General features: G+C 41.2%; 1 protein-coding gene across 4 annotated transcripts in view; it reads right to left on the reverse strand.

The window, feature by feature from the left end:
- Positions 1-2,168: 2,168 nt before the first annotated feature.
- Positions 2,169-17,219, reverse strand: part of LOC121281112 (histamine H2 receptor-like) — a 64,335-nt gene continuing 49,284 nt past the window's right edge. For 3 of the 4 annotated variants that reach the window (XR_005943817.1, XM_041193809.1, XM_041193811.1), the window contains one exon: positions 2,169-2,621. Coding sequence is in view for 2 of the 4 variants with exons in the window: in XM_041193809.1 (XP_041049743.1) it covers positions 2,483-2,621 (139 nt within the window). In the remaining 2 variants the exon portion in view is untranslated. The remainder of the gene's footprint in view (positions 2,622-17,219) is intronic. The other variant, XR_005943816.1, reaches the window with a different exon arrangement.

Below are 17,219 nucleotides of genomic sequence, written 5' to 3' on the forward strand. Positions count from 1 at the left end.
CCTTGAGAAGGCCATCATGTGCAAGTTATATATCAGAAGGCATGGGCATCTATCATCATTCCTGCAATGTCTGTGCTAAAATTCTGAAATTGCTTACCTAAAATTATGGTGGGAACACAATTAGCATGGTTCAGGAAAGCTCACCATCACCTTTTCATACTACTATGGAATAGAGAATGTGCAATCTTGTCAGCATCATCCAGATCCTGAAAGCAAATTCAAAAAAAATGTTTACTGATCTTGCAACCTCAGGTGACCATTAGTTAGAGGAAAGTCAATGCATCAACTAATTACTTCTTTGTTCTTGTTTCAACTTACACAATGCAATAAATGTTGTCAGAGTAAGTTTGTGTGATCATCTTTATCCTCCTTCCCTCTCCTTCAATATATGTTTTACATTCTCTGCCCATTTTTTTGGAAACACAATCAGGCAAGTTCTATACATTAAATAACTATATAAGTACAAATTGTTGTTGTATCATAGGTGGACAGTCCTCTCCGCCAGATTACACTTGTGCAGTGCTAATACAAATTTAACAATATGGGTGTAATTTCCATTGGTTCCTTTAAGTGCTAAGGAGAATCCAAGGTAGTCAAGTTGGGGTTTTGAATTGAAATGTCAGTTTAATCCCTGTTTAACACAAGGCGCCAACTTGATAAGAGAGTTAAAGCACATGCAAGGAACAGCTGCTGGAGGATTGTCAAGGGGCTGATTACCACTTAAATTTCATGCCAGTACTCATCAAAGAGGCTACGTAGCATTTTGATGGATAGTGCTTTCTACCCTGTCATAACAGTGGCCACCAGAATAGGAGTAAACAAGTCATTGCTGAGGATTTAAAGGCATACTCACTGTTCACTTGCTGCTGGATGTTTGAGCATGACTTTTGAAGCACACAGACACTTTCTAAAGGCTTCAGCAAAACTTGAACAACGTTTATTTCGGACATTCTCTGAGGACTTAACCTAGAAAGAATAAGTATTGTTCTACTCCAACTTATTGGCCCATTATAGGAGTCCTGAAAAGAAGGGGAGAGCTTGATCATGGACATCTTGCTTGGGGTCTCCCTTTGTCTGCAGGAGGAATGAGAGGAGGACTCTTTACCTTATATTATATAGTGCAAATGTCTTACATTATGGTTGAAGGATATATTTTGTTGCACCAAGCAATACTTTGCTTTCAATGGCAAAGTCAGGCAAATAGCACCAGCTACAACAGGAGAGATGGACAGGAGGTCCCCTCCTCTGCTCTGGCTACAGGACTTTCTTCCACCCCTGGACCTCCTCCACCAGTGCTACATCTGAAGCAGATGTGTGAAGCTCACGTGTCCTTCACAAAAATTGCTTCCAGTAGCATAGTAGATGTCTGTTTTAGTGCCCCAGAAAAGTTCAAATTATGGTAATCAGTAATTAGGCTCAAAAGTGTGTGTTAAATACAGACATTCAAACAGGTGTGCCTTATTAGGACAGCACCTGCCTGCTGCACATTTTCACACTTACCCCAAAATAACTTCCTTTAGCTCTTCAGGTCACACATGATTATTTGGTTCATAGAGCAGTTCGTCAAACTGCTCAACTCTACAGAATCTAGGCTGGTTATTCATAAGTTTGGAGAGTGGCCTGTAATAACTTGCCTGTTGATTTCCCTGCCTTCATGGCAAAGTGCCTAAGCTCCATACCATTCCTCTGAATGACAGGAATGGACCTATATCCTACCATATCTTGGCACTAAAGTTTCACCATCACTTTCACCTTTTATTTTTCTACAGTGCATCAATGTTAGTCGTTATTTCATTCCATGTTTTCTTACAGTGTAACCTGGTTTTGTGCAGTTACCTATATTACAAACCAATATTATCTGTGAACAAAGGGACACAATGACAGTTATTATTGGTTCAATTTGGTCATGTGTTCATAGCAGTATTGCTGCTGTGTTCTTAGGACATAATCTGGCTCATAGGGTTCATTTTTATAACTTGCTGGTTCCATTATTGCCTAATTGGGTCCACTCTTACAGATCAGAAAAAGAGAAGTGTGCAAATTTTCTTAGTTTTTCCATCATTGCGAGTTCATGTCTTTAGAGTCAACAGAAAATAACTTTTCATTTATTGCACTGTTGGATCAAATTAAAGAAATAGCCGAAATACACTATTACTGACAAAGTGATATGCTGATGAATAATTTATTCTGGTTGATCTGATGCTTTAAGTATGTTATCCATATCATTTATAAATATCAATATCAGCAGAAATTCAACAGTTGCACCATAATATGAAAGCAGGTTTAAGAATTAACGTTTAGATTCACATGTAAACTTTGAACATCATTCTAATTATTTTACAAACAATTCTAAAACACACGTTAATGACAATCACGTGAAGGTGGTTTTCAGTAGACTAATCAATATTGCACATTCATTGCCTATGAAACAACAGTACAAATTTAGAACTTGGTAGTTCAGTGCTCAATGTCCAACAATCCTTTAGGGTGCCATAGGTTCCACTTCAGTCTCTTCAAATTCAGGAGTCCACAGGTTTTTCATCAATCTGACCTTTGTCAGCCATAAGTCTCTGCAGTAAGAGATCATCTCTGCTGATCTTCCACAGGAAATGACAAGATCTCTGAAGAAACAAATGGGATGAGATGATAAAGGATAGGATATACCTTTAGGTGGTGTACATAAATAATGATGAAACAAAAACATGAGATCTAGCAAATACATGAGATGATATTGACATAACATTAGCTGGTATATAAATAATAGTCCTGGAATTTCCTGCAAACTCGCATCATAATCATATGCATCTGTGGTACACATCAATATTGTGGCACTGAAATTCCAGGAAATGATAGCATAAGTGACTTATGCTGCTTGTCTGCACTGCTTTGCTTCAGTCAAACAGCTAACAGTTAATTACATTGGCCTAGAATATGCCAAAATATGGTTAGTTACAACTTTTCCTCATCTTTTGACTCGAAAAAGAATTGCACCACAAATAGCTGGAAGTGTGATTTGATAACAGCACAGTAAGGTCAGGAGGGCATCCGGGAACTTGGTGAATGACAGAAGCAACAGTCTATCTCCTTAACCATCAATACAATTGAAGGATTATTAAGGAAACAGAAAATTCCAGTGAAGGAAATAGGGTGAATTTGAGTCAAATTAAACACAGAAAGAGAAATAAAGAGAAGGAAAGATTAGATTAGGAGAGAGCAAAAGAAAGAGAAAAAGGAAACCTAAGAAAGCAAAAATTAGAATTTAAAATGTAATAAACCTCAAGGAATAATTCACTATCTGCAGTATCAGCTATTCCCTTTCTAGGCGTCTGATGTTGAGTGACATTGCAGGACAGAAAAAGGCCATTCGGCTCATTATGCCTGCACCAGTTCTTTGAAAGAGCTCTTAGCCCAGTTCCCTCTGCTTCTTCTCATAGCTCTGCAGACTTTCCTTTATATCTATTTCCCTTTTTAAAATTACCAAATCTGCTTCTACCGTCCTATCAGCCAATGCATTCCAGATCATAACAACTCAAAGTGTAAAAATAAGTTCTTCTTATGCTTGTCCTTTTGTCAATTACCTTAAATCTGTGTCCATTAGTTATCAACCCCACTGCCAGCAGGAACAATTTCTTCCTATCTACTCCATCACAGCCTTTTATAATTTTGAACATCTCAATTAAATCTTCCCTTGACCTTTTCTGCTTTAAGGAGAGCAATCCCAACTTCTCCAATCTCTGCATAACTCACAGGTACCATTCTAGCAAATCCTCTCTCCTCACCCTTCTGAAGGCCTTGACAACCTTTCTAAAGCATGGTACCCATAATTAGTCACAAGAATCAATCTGAGATGTGACCAGCGATTAATAAAGAGATAGATATTGATCTTGGAACCAGGGTGTTGGACTGGTTTTCTCTATAATGAGTGTCCATTATAGAAACCATTCTATTCTCATTTGGATTCTAATGATCCACAATACTATTTTAAGCCCTAGCTCTTGGCAAAAAACTCATCACATTTTCTCCTAGTGTATCATCTTACCACGGATCTGAGAACTATGGGACTACTTTTTTTTAAGCTTCTGCCTTTCATTCCTCTTGAATTTGAGGTGGCCAAAACTCTGGGATTACCCTAGGGTTTTTATGAATGAAATCTCTGGATCACTGTTGTTAACAATCTTGAAGAAAAATCAGAGGGCATTTAAAAAAAACAACTTTTAAATTCTTTTGAACACTTATGTTTATGAGTTAAAAATATCTTGGAAATGGGAGAATCAGATTGTTGGCTGACAGTCATGAATCATCCAATTGGGTAATGAAGATTCTGTTCTTTGTCTAATTGACCGAGTGAAGGCAGAGCCCCATGAACATTGATGCATTGGGTGACCAATGCCAGGAGAGTGGGGATGAGGCAGTTCGAGGCAGGAAATCATGTGATGAAACCTCCAGGAATATCTCCAACCAGAGTTGGAAATCCAACTTACAGTCTACAGACATTGTAAAACCTAATTTGGTGCAATGTTTTGTGGTGGAAATCTTGTGTAGATGCACGTACACAGAAACTACAGAAGGGTTGCAAATTGTGAAGGTTGAATTATTTCACTTCATGCTTCCCTGCACTCATCGTATCCATTGCTTTTAGTCTTTATTTTCTACTTAAGCAAGGAGAATGCTGATGTAACTATCCAGAACACTTTTAGACCATACGAGCAAGAGTAGGCCATTCAGCCCATCGAGCCTCCTCCATTGTTCATTATGATCATGGCTGATCACCCACTTCAATGCCTTTTCCCACATTATCCCCAATATCCCTTTATGTCATTGGTATTTAGAAATGTGTCAATCTCTGCTTTAAACATACTCAATGACTAAGCTTCCAAAGCCCTCTGGGGTAGAGAATTCATAAGATTCACAACCCTCTGAATAAAAATTTCTCCTCATCTCAGTCCTAAGTGGCTTCCGCCTTATTTTGAAATTGTGTCCCTGATTCTAGACTCCCAAACCAGGGGAAACATTTTACCTGCATCTACACAGGCTATCCCTTTAAGTATTTAGTAGGTTTCAATGAGCTCTCACTTCTCATTCTTCAAATCTCTAGAGAATACAGGCCCAGTTTTCCAAATTGCTCTTCATAGGACAGTCCCACTATCCCAGGAACAAGTCTGGTGAACTTTTGATGCACTCCCTCTATGGCAATAATAAGCTTCCTAAGGTGAGGGAATCAAAACTACACACAGTACTCCGGGTGCGATCTAACCAAGGTCCTGTACAATTGAAGCAAGACTTTCCTACTCCTGTACTCAAACCCTCTTGCGGTAAAGGCTAACATTCTATTAGCCCTCCTAATTGCTTCCCTTAATCCACGCTGACTGTCCTTGAATAATCCATATGTTTCTAAATGATGATTAATGGTGTCCCCCAGAATTGTTTCCACTAAAATGCTCACTATTGAGGTTAGGCTGATTAGCTCCTTATATTTTGGGTCATTTCTAACACTGTTGTGAGAATATCTCAACTCCTCATATATTCAGAAGTGTTTATTCTAGCTGAGAGATCTGGTAAGCATTTGGCAAAACACCCAGGATAATGAAACATAGAACCCTGCCCTTTAATTGCTTTTAGCTACCAGGGGTATCCTATATTTTCAGTGGATTTCTTTCATGGTTTCATATAGCATCATACCTACAGATTACTCTATATATTGTGCTATGAAATTAACTGATTACTGCCTATTGAAACTGCTCATAGAATATATAGTCAACTAAATTGTTGAAGAGCAGTTATTATTTTGCAAATTATTCCCAAAAGTCTGTTCAATTCTACCTGATAATTAATTGATTTCAGAATTTACAGTACTTTACTTGTGGTATTGCAAATATAATTAACAGACAAGTCATTGATATAAGCTATCTTTGATTGAGAAGCCTATGTTAAAGAAATTATATTAGGAAAATTACTGTCAAAGTTTGTTGACAGAAGACCAATGGCTGGATTTTTGTGGAGTTGGGCTGACTCTGGAGACCTTTAAAAAAGGCAGCTGGAACCAGGTGCAGCAGTCCTTCCGCCATTCCCACCAGGTCCCATTTTTGCAGATAGGGTGGGGACAGGACATGATTCACACAGCAGAGAAACTTGAACTTAGAAGGGCAATTTGAACTAATGTTGAGATCAACCATATCCCATGTGGCTATTCTAAGGGTCTTAACCAACAGTGTGGGAGTCATGTTAGATTAGACATAAACACTCATAAAGGGCAAGTAAGGACTGTTTAAGTGTGATAACCTGAAGTCTTTTTTATTTACCCTACTCTTTAAACATGAATAAACAGGCTTAACCTGCCAGTGAGAGTTAAACAAAACTCCTGCTGGACTGCTTTGATTGACAGGCCATCTGATGTAGCTTAGAAAAACACATTGTCATATGTTCATGTAGTCTCAATAGAGGTCCTTGTTGACATTTCCAAGGGTTGTTATTATGTCATTATGAATGCTTGATTGAGTTTCAAAAGTTACAATTGTCTCAGGAGGGGGTTGAGTTCACAATGTATTGGAGTTTGTTTTTATAAAAGAGTAATCACTTGAAGAGATTTAAAAGCTTTGAATGGATTTCATGACTTTTTTCACTATCAAGTGTGTATGCGTGAGAGGTGTATTAGATTGTTAGACATTTATTTCTTCATCTCTATGGGCAGAATCTTCTGTTCAGTGTGCAGGGGTGGGCCTCGCACGCCAATGCGTAAAATGGTGCACGGTGACGTCATTCTGATCTTCCATTCGCCGGCACGCAGTCAGCTGTGCGATCGCCGAACTGTCAAAGGCCCGTTAAGGCCATTAATAAACTGTTTAAATTAATTGTCAGGGCTGCCCATCCAATCCAGGTGGCCTTCACATTTTTCATGAAACCTCATCCAAGGGTGGGATGAGGTTTCATAAAGGGTTTATTAATTAAATAAAATGTTTAATGAAAATTTATGAATATGTCACAGCTCATGTGACACTGCCACATGAGGAGACATGTCTGAGTAATTTTTTTTTATTTTTTCCATCTTTATTACTGAACTTAATGTTCCTAAGGAACTGAGCTGCCTCAGGGAGATTGCTGCGCTCTTTCGCGCGCATGCGTGAAAGAGCGCAGGCCCCAACTCTTCCTCCTCCCCCGCCCAGACAGGTAGCACTGAGTGCTACCGGGTGGATGTCATGCTAAGCGGGCCTTAATTGGCCCGCCCACATAAAATGTCGGCACGCAGCCGATCACCACTCTGCACCCACCCAGGCCCACTCCCGACCAGCCTGCCCAACGGGGAGAAAATTCTCCCCTGTACAGCTCCTGAGGTCTGCCCATGGTGGATACTGGGTGAATAGTATATTGGTGACATGGGGGAGGTATGTGGGAGTATGGGGGCCCGTGTGGACAGCAGGATTTGGCATGAGGCATGAGAAGTCAGGGAGGCATGGGTGGGGCCTTGAGTTGGCATGGAGGTGGCATGGATGCCTGAGGGGTCATGGGTGGGGGCATGAGTCACCCTGGAGGTGGCATGGGGGTATGAGAGGGAATGGGATGAGTTGGCCATGCGGGTATGTGGGAATGTGGGGGTGTGAGGGGTGAGGGGTAGATGTCCTAAAAGCTTCTAAAACAGCTGGGGCACAGTCCCAAAGAACCGAGATGGGCCTTCTAACCCATCCCCCTCAGCACTCACACGGCCCCTAGTTGACTAGGATCTGTTTCCACAATCAGTGTGCCTGACTCTATCTCGTCCCCACATCTGTAGAGCAAAAATGTATCAATTAAACCAAGTCAGGTCTGCCCAAGTTGGCAAAATTCCTGATTCAAGCTAACCACCTTGGCCCTAGATAATACCAGCAAAATATATCTATCACAGAATTTGTAAAGATAAATAACATAGCTGTTTAGATCTCTAACATAATTTGAGTTAAAATACTGGCAATGCATTTCTTCTGTCAATTACAAGTCTAAGTCTGCTTGATGAAAAATTGGTTTTACCTTGCAACATACAACTTGCACATGGTTCAATGGTGATTGTTCATTGTTACTGCAGCAATTACTGTAGAACAAACAAATCTCGGCCTAAAAACTGCAGTCATCTCCTCCAACCATAACGAAAACAGAATTACCTGGAAAAACTCAGCATGTCTGGCAGCATCGGCGGAGAAGAAAAGAGTTGACGTTTCGAGTCCTCATGACCCTTCAACAGAACTTGAGTGAGTCCAAGAAAGGGGTGAAATATAAGCTGGATTAAGGTGTGTGGGGTGGGGGGCGGGGGCACGGTTTGGGTGGAGGGAGAGAGAGAGAAGTGGAGGGGGTTGGTGTGGTTGTAGGGACAAACAAGCAGTGATAGAAGCAGATCATCAAAAGATGTCACAAACAACAGAACAAAAGAACAGGTATTAAAGTTGGTGATATTATCTAAACGAATGTGCTAATTAAGAATGGATGGTAGGGCGCTCAAGGTATAGCTCTAGTGGGGGTGGGGGAGCATAAAAGATTTAAAAATATTTAAAAATAATGGAAATAGGTGGGAAAAGAAAAATCTATATAATTTATTGGTAAAAACAAAAGGAAGGGGGAAACAGAAAGGGGGTGGGGATGGAGGAGGGAGCTCAAGACCTAAAGTTGTTGAATTCAATATTCAGTCCGGAAGGCTGTAAAGTGCCTAGTTGGAAGATGAGGTGTTGTTCCTCCAGTTTGCATTGGGCTTCACTGGAACAATGCAGCAAGCCAAGGACAGACATGTGGGCAAGAGAGCAGGGTGGAGTGTTAAAATGGCAAACGACAGGGAGGTTTGGGTCATTCTTGTGGACAGACCGCAGGTGTTCTGCAAAGCGGTCGCCCAGTTTACGTTTGGTCTCTCCAACGTAGAGGAGACCACATTGGGAGCAACGAATGCAGTAGACTAAGTTGGGGGAAATGCAAGTGAAATGCTGTTCACTTGAAAGGAGTGTTTGGGCCCTTGGATGGTGAGGAGAGAGGAAGTGAAGGGGCAGGTGTTGCATCTTTTGCGTGGGCATGGGGTGGTGACATAGGAGGGGGTTGAGGAGTAGGGGGTGATGGAGGAGTGGACCAGGGTGTCCCGGAGGGAGCGATCCCTACGGAATGCCGATAGGGGGGGTGAAGGGAAGATGTGTTTGGTGGTGGCATCATGCTGGAGTTGGCGGAAATGGCGGAGGATGATCCTTTGAATGTGGAGGCTGGTGGGGTGATAAGTGAGGACAAGGGGGACCCTATCATGTTTCTGGGAGGGAGGAGAAGGCGTGAGGGCAGATGCGCGGGAGATGGGCCGGACACGGTTGAGGGCCCTGTCAACGACCGTGGGTGGAAAACCTCGGTTAAGGAAGAAGGAGGACATGTCAGAGGAACTGTTTTTGAAGGTAGCATCATCGGAACAGATGCAAATGAGGCGAAGGAACTGAGAGAATGGGATGGAGTCCTTACAGGAAGCGGGGTGTGAGGAGCTGTAGTCGAGGTAGCTGTGGGAGTTGGTAGGTTTGTAATGGATATTGGTGGACAGTCTATCACCAGAGATTGAGACAGAGAGGTCAAGGAAGGGAAGGGAAGTGTCAGAGATGGACCACGTGAAAATGATGGAGGGGTGGAGATTGGAAGCAAAATTAATAAATTTTTCCAAGTCCACTCCATCCCTCCATCATTTTCACGTGGTCCATCTCTGACACTTCCCTTCCCTTCCTTGACCTCTCTGTCTCAATCTCTGGTGATAGACTGTCCACCAATATCCATTACAAACCTACCGACTCCCACAGCTATCTCGACTACAGCTCCTCACACCCCGCTTCCTGTAAGGACTCCATCCCATTCTCTCAGTTCCTTCGCCTCCGTCGCATCTGTTCCGATGATGCTACATTCAAAAACAGTTCCTCTGACATGTTCTCCTTCTTCCTTAACTGAGATTTTCCACCCACAGTCGTTGACAGGGCCCTCAACCGTGTCCGGCCCAACTCCCACGCATCTGCCCTTACGCCTTCTCCTCCCTCCCAGAAACATGATAGGGTCCCCCTTGTCCTCACTTATCACCCCACCAGCCTCCACATTCAAAGGATCATCCTCCGCCATTTCCGCCAACTCCAGCATGATGCCACCACCAAACACATCTTCCCTTCACCACCCCCTGTCGGCATTCCGTAGGGATCGCTCCCTCCGGGCACCCTGGTCCACTCCTCCATCACCCCCTATTCCTCAACCCCCTCCTATGGCACCACCCCATGCCCACGCAAAAGATGCAACACCTGCCGCTTCACTTCCTCTCTCCTCACCGTCCAAGGGCCCAAACACTCCTTTCAAATGAAGCAGCATTTCACTTGCATTTCCCCCAACTTAGTCTACTGCATTCGTTGCTCCCAATGTGGTCTCCTCTACGTTGGAGAGACCAAACGTAAACTGGGCGACCGCTTTGCAGAACACCTGCGGTCTGTCCGCAAGAATGATCCAAACCTCCCTGTCGCTTGCCATTTTAACACTCCACCCTGCTCTCTTGCCCACATGTCTGTCCTTGGCTTGCTGCATTGTTCCAGTGAAGCCCAACGCAAACTGGAGGAACAACACCTCATCTTCCGACTAGGCACTTTACAGCCTTCCGGACTGAATATTGAATTCAACAACTTTAGGTCTTGAGCTCCCTCCTCCATCCCCACCCCCTTTCTGTTTCCCCCTTCCTTTTGTTTTTTCCAATAAATTATATAGATTTTTCTTTTCCCACCTATTTCCATTAATTTTAAATATTTTTAAATCTTTTATGCTCCCCCCACCCACACTAGAGCTATACCTTGAGTGCTCTACCATCCATTCTTAATTAGCACATTCGTTTAGATAATATCACCAACTTTAATACCTGTGTTCTTATGTTCTGTTGTTTGTGACATCTTTTGATGATCTGCTTCTATCACTGCTTGTTTGTCCCTACAACCACACCAACCCCCTCCACTTCTCTCTCTCTCCCCCCACCTAAACCATCCCCCCTCCAACACACCTTAAACCAGCTTATAGTTCACCCCTTTCTTGGACTCACTCAAGTTCTGTCGAAGGGTCATGAGGAATCGAAACGTCAACTCTTTTCTTCTCCGCCGATGCTGCCAGACATGCTGAGTTTTTCCAGGTAATTCTGTTTTTGTTTTGGATTTCCAGCATCCGCAGTTTTTTTGTTTTTTTTTCCTCCAACCATAGCTCATTACTGAGGCTACATGAATAGATGCTCCCTTTGTAAAACTTGAAACTATCTAAAAACCTGATACACCTGATATCAGGTGTGCTAAAACGGTGTCTCTGTCTCATCAGGTATGTATAGGGTCAGCCCTTGTTCTTTCTCACTTCACAGTTGGTCTTATTCATTGGTCATTGGGTTTTATGCAATTGTGAAAAGGCTCCTACATGCCTGTTGATTCTTCTGCATTCCTGTCATGCATAATGACTCCAGCAGCTTCCCATTAAAAGTGCAAGTTAATTCATTTTTGATACCTATTTCAGATTTTATCTTATTTCTGTTAATTTGCTGCCAAACTTATCAGTTAGTCCCGCTGTCTCTTCTGCCATTCTTGCTGACTTTGCTATAGCACTGATTCCTCTCTTTCCAGTTTTGCTGCCACCCCTGCTGAACTTGTAATAAATGCTTGATTTGAAAAATATTGGAATCCAGATGACATTTTTTTTCTGATGAGAGGTCATTGACCTGAAACATTAACTCTGTTTCTCTCTCCACAGATGCTGCCAGACCTGCTGAGTATTTCCAGCATGTGTTCAAATCTCTGCTGCTGTCTATTACTGAAAAATTAGTTCAGTCTGGGTTTCATAGAAATTTGAGAAAACTTTTCAATTTGTTGCTGGAAGTCCATTCTTATACAAGACAATAATGATTATACTTCAGAAGTATCTTGGAACAGTCTGAGTTGTTGAAAGATATATGAATGCAAGTTCTTTCTTCCATCCTTTCTTATTCTATTACAATTATCAAAGGAACAAAAAGTGTAATGTATTACCATTTCGTATAACATTTATGTCGATACATTTTTTGTCCCTACATATATACAAAACCAGCACCACCAAAATCAGACCAGGATCAGTTATGGTGAAGATTTCAGATTTTTAAACATGTTGCTACTGTAAATGGCAATCTACATCTGCATTAGGTTTCAAATTAATTATTCATCAAGTTTACACTGCATTAGATACATTAGATGCATGATGTGTACACATTGGGGGAGATGTTGAAGAGCAGGCACGCATTGGGGGTGCGTCACCATTTTATGTGGGCTGGCCGATTAAGGCCCACCCAGCGTGACGTCCTCATGGAAGCGCTATGCACTCCCTGTGCAGGCAGGGCGGTATTCCCTGAGCTGAGAGTGCGCTCTTTCATGCATGCGCGCGAAAGAGTGCACTCATCTCCCTGAGGCAAAGTGCTGCCTCAGGGAGCTCGGCTGTACATGAAAAAATATTAAAAATAGAAAAAATAATAATTCCCTTGACATGTCCCCTCATGTGACAGTGTCACATGAGTTGGGATATGTCCATAACTTTTAAAAACACTTTAATTAAATTTTTAAAAACCTACATGAAACCTCATCCCACCTGTGGATGAAGTTTCATGCTTTTTCTAATTCCCGCCAGGGCCCGTGGCCTGCCCACTAACCTTAAGGTTGGACAAGCAGGTCCATTAATTATTTTAATGACTCTGTCAATGGCCTCAAATGGCCATTGACAGGTCAGCAGGCGCACAGCTGATTTTGCTGAGCCCCTACCTACCTGAAAATTTAAATGGGGCGCGGTGATGTCGGAAGTTCCACACAACGTCACCGTGCGTTATTTTACCTGTTGGCGAGCGGGCCCCGCCCCTCTGCTCACCAATGGGAAAATCCTAGCCAGTGTGTTTAATAATTAATGCACAGCTTTGGAAATAGATTTACAATAAACCCAAAATAAAGAATCATTGATCTTTCTTGTATTGTTATTACAATATTTCAGTGCCTTCAGTTAAAAATATTTGCTCCATCTAAAATCTGCTATGTTAACTCCACGGTATCTGCACAGATCATGTAAACTATATGGTTACAAGTGATCACATTTTCTTTTATTGGCAAATCAGTGGTCTTTAAAATGCTGCTGCTACCAAAATCTTTTATCTTATGCTTCCTTTGTCAACTTTACTGGTCTTTTAGTGTCACTAAATAAATCTGACTTGGACAACATTGAATTTGTTGAGATCAGGGTGAGGGCTACCTGGCTGGGCCTTGGATTAACAGTGATGTTTAAATTCAGATGAATTTATTTTGGAAGAGAAACAATTTGCTTTTGTTGAAGTTTAGGGGACACTCCATCCTAGATGCATTTGACAAAGTGGAGGAAGTATTATCTGCTAAGGCTGCAACAGGAATTCTTAAATTGGCTTTCTGCCATCCCTGCTTTGCTATAGCCCTGACCTCTCTTTCCAGTTTTGCTGCCACCCCTGCTGAACTTGTAATAAACGCTTGAATTGAAAAATATTAGAATCCAGATGACAATTTTTTCTGATGAGAGGTCATTGACCTGAAACATTAACTCTGTTTCTCTCTCCACAGATGTTGCCAGACCTGCTGAGTATTTCCAGCATGTGTTCCCACCTCAACTCTCTATGCTGTCTATTACTGAAAAATTGGTTCAGTCCGGGTTTCATAGAAATTTGAGAAAACTTTTCAATTTGTTGCTGGAAGTCCATTCTTATACAAGACAATAATGATTATACTTCAGAAGTATCTTGGAACAGTCTGAGTTGTTGAAAGATATATGAATGCAGCTGGCTGTTCTGGCTATATTGCTGCAGATCCTCAGGTTTTCAAAGATGGAGTTACATAAGTTGGAGAAGTGCTTCTTAGCATATTCACTTAACTGCTCCTGCTGTACTTGAGGCAATTTTTATCCATATTTCAAACTTTCAGAAATAGGAATTATTACCTGTTCTTATATAACTCCTATTACTTAATAATACCAATGCTGTGGGAATTGCTTAAGATTTTGAAGTCAAATTTGTTCACAATTTTATTTCATATTGTCAAACAGACATTCCTGGAGTTAAGTAGAAGCTTTATTTTCTATCCTGGTAATTTAATACCTCATAACTGTATGTCAGTTATTTACCTGTTCCAAGTCCCTTTCTCTGATATACATACATATGCTTAAATGACCACCAACTGTGCCAGGAGGTCACTCTATAAAGTGACTCACTTTATGAATTTGGATCAGTGTTTGTATTTACAAATGTTTGAACAGCAAACAGCTAGCTTTGCCTATTTCAGATTTCATTCTTAATTGGTGTCGGGTGCATACCCAGCTCCTTCCCTCCTATCGTCAATTTGCAATTCTGTAAAGGGAGCGAGAGGATCCCAAGCCGACCTCCGGGAGTGCAATTTTCAAAGCCCACCCCCAACCATTCCAGCCCCTATCTGCTATTGAAAATCCAGTCCACTATTGTTGAACTTGTAATATTGCACTATTTCTAGCTTATGAACATACTGCTGATAACATCATGTGTGACTACCACATGCTGAATGAAAGACCAAACAATTCATACTCAAACAAATCTATCTAGGAAATTAGTCCATGGGAAAAGCAATGGATTATTTCTGTTAGGCTGTCACTGAATGATATGATGTTACAATGGGATTCAATTGATATCCTTTCATATTGTAATTGCAAAGAAAAAAGAAAAATCATTCCAACACTTTTTCTCAAACATTTGAAATTGACATTATCATTATGAAGACCTAAAATGGACCAGAATTCGCTTTCTAAATGATGGCGGGGCTAATTGTACTCTCTGATATTTATGGGTAAATGGTACAGCAACTTCAGGCAAGGAGCAGATGTGCAGTTAACTTTGAATATCCAAATATTGGTGTCTGTGCTGCATTGCTGTCCCATTAGCATCACAGTCAGGGCTTTTCACTACCTCCCTCACCATTGTACATATTGAATGTTGAGAATTTGCTGCATTTGGGCAGTTGATATCAATTAAACTATCCACAGATACTTAGAGCTATTAGTTAATAATGTAAGCCTTTTAATGATGTGTTAATTGTTAATTACTGCCAATCAATAACTCTGCCACTGAAAATTAACAATTACAAGTGTGGAGTTTCATTCCATTTTGAATTTTTCAGGTAGATTTTAAAAATGTCTCTTTTCTCTCTCTAAATCTAAGTTTTCTTCTCTTGCTTTATTTTTTCATGTACCTGATGTATCATTGAACTCATCTGCTTTGATTCATGTTCTTTCTCAATCCTTTTGCTGCTTATTTCTCAATCCTTTAATTTCATTGGTTGAGAGATAAAGGATTGGTTAAAGAGGTAGGTTTTATCGCCTTCTTGTTTGTGGGAACTTATCATGGATATTTTGGTTGTTGCAATCTACTCGGATGGCCCAACCAGTGGTGTGCATGTCAGTGCAGAACTGTCGAGTTGGATGTAGGGCCCAATTAATTTTATTTGCAGTGGTCCTTTAAACAAATCCGTGATGCTAACTTGTTTTGCAAGGCCGCTGTCCTCCTCCTTCCAATTCTGAGGAGCTGCTTGCTCACATCAGCATGGCAGAAGCAGGTCGCAACATGACTGCTGCCTGCCTTTGCCTCTGGTGCCAGGAATGTAGCTCCTGCCTCTTGGAGGCGCTCAGCACCATTAAGTGAGCTCTGAGCTCACCTCCTGGCCAATTAGGCTATTTAAATTTAAAAACTGTGTCATGACAGTGATGCAGCTCTGGTGCAGGATTAGGAATGGGAATTTATCCACATGTTGGATTACCAACTGCACAGTGAAAATCTGGCCCAAAGCCTCAGATTCAATGCATCATTGCCAGCTGCTGTATGAATAAGTTGTATTATATTTAATTTAACTAATTTATAACAATGCATTTTTAGAGCTTTTACCATGTAAACAAATTATGATCAAATGTCTTTTAATAAAAACTTTCTTCATCTTTGGACTGGACATATTTCAAAATCATGACTAAATATTTTAGTCTAAAGCTTAAAAAATGGAACCATTTTCAATTAAAAAATTGTAAATGTTTAAGATGCATTATAAGTAAACAACTTTTCTTGGAGCTAACTTCTTAAAATTAAACTGTAAATAATTCCAACTATATAAAATTGGATAAGGCAATTTCACAATCAAATGGAGAAACTAAGAATAGAACACTGAGATCGGTTCTACATTCATGAAGGGGAAATCATGCCTACAAATTTATTAGAATTCTTTGAGGAGGTAACAAGCAGGGTAGATAAAGGGAACCAGTAGATATAACATATTTGGATTTCCAAAAGGCATTCGATAAGGAACCACACATAAAACTACTTAATAAGATAAGAGCCCATGGACCTGAATTTTTCAGGCTGTGGGTGGGCTTGGCAGGAGTGGGCAGGGGTGGGTGCGGAGCCCCCCACCCCCCCACCCCTCCAGTGGGAAGGTTAGGTGGGAAGGCAAGTGATGCGGATGTCTACAGAGGATATGGACAGTTTAAGCGAGTGGGTAAAAAAGTGACAGATGGAATATAATGTGGGAAAATGTGAGGTTATGCACTTTAGCAGGAAGAATAGAGGAGCTGAGTATTATCTGAATGGAGAATGACTGCAGAAGGCTACAGCACAGAGGGATTTGGGAGTCCTTGGACATGAATCCCAAAAAGCTACATACAAGTTTAACAGGTAATAGGGAAGGCAAATGGAATGATGGTCTTTATTTCAAAGGGAATGGAGTATAAAAATAGAGAAATCTTGCTACAACTATACAAGGCACTAGTTAGACCACACCTAGAATACTGTGAACAGTTTTGGTCCCCTTATCTAGGGAAAGATATACTGGCATTGGAGGCAGTCCAGAGCATGTTCACTAGGTTGATTCCGGGTATGGAGGGATTTTCTTATGAGGAGAGGTTGAACAGTTGGGCCTGTAATCTTTGGAGTTTAGAAGAATGAGAGGCGACCTTATTGAAACATATAAGATTCTTAGGAACCTTGACAGGGTTGATGCTGAGAGGTTATTTCCCCTTGTGGGAGATTCTAGGACTAGAGGACATTATCTCAGGGGAAGGGGTCACCAATTTAAAACAGAGATGAGAAGGAATTTCTTCTCAGAGGGTAGTTAATCTGTGGAATTCTTTACCGCAGAGGGCTGTAGAAGCTGGGTCATTAAGTACATTCAAGGCGGAGATGGACTGTTTTTATTTAATCAGTA

Source organism: Carcharodon carcharias, chromosome 8, assembly GCF_017639515.1.
Source record: "Carcharodon carcharias isolate sCarCar2 chromosome 8, sCarCar2.pri, whole genome shotgun sequence".
Taxonomy (NCBI): Eukaryota; Metazoa; Chordata; class Chondrichthyes; order Lamniformes; family Lamnidae; genus Carcharodon; species Carcharodon carcharias.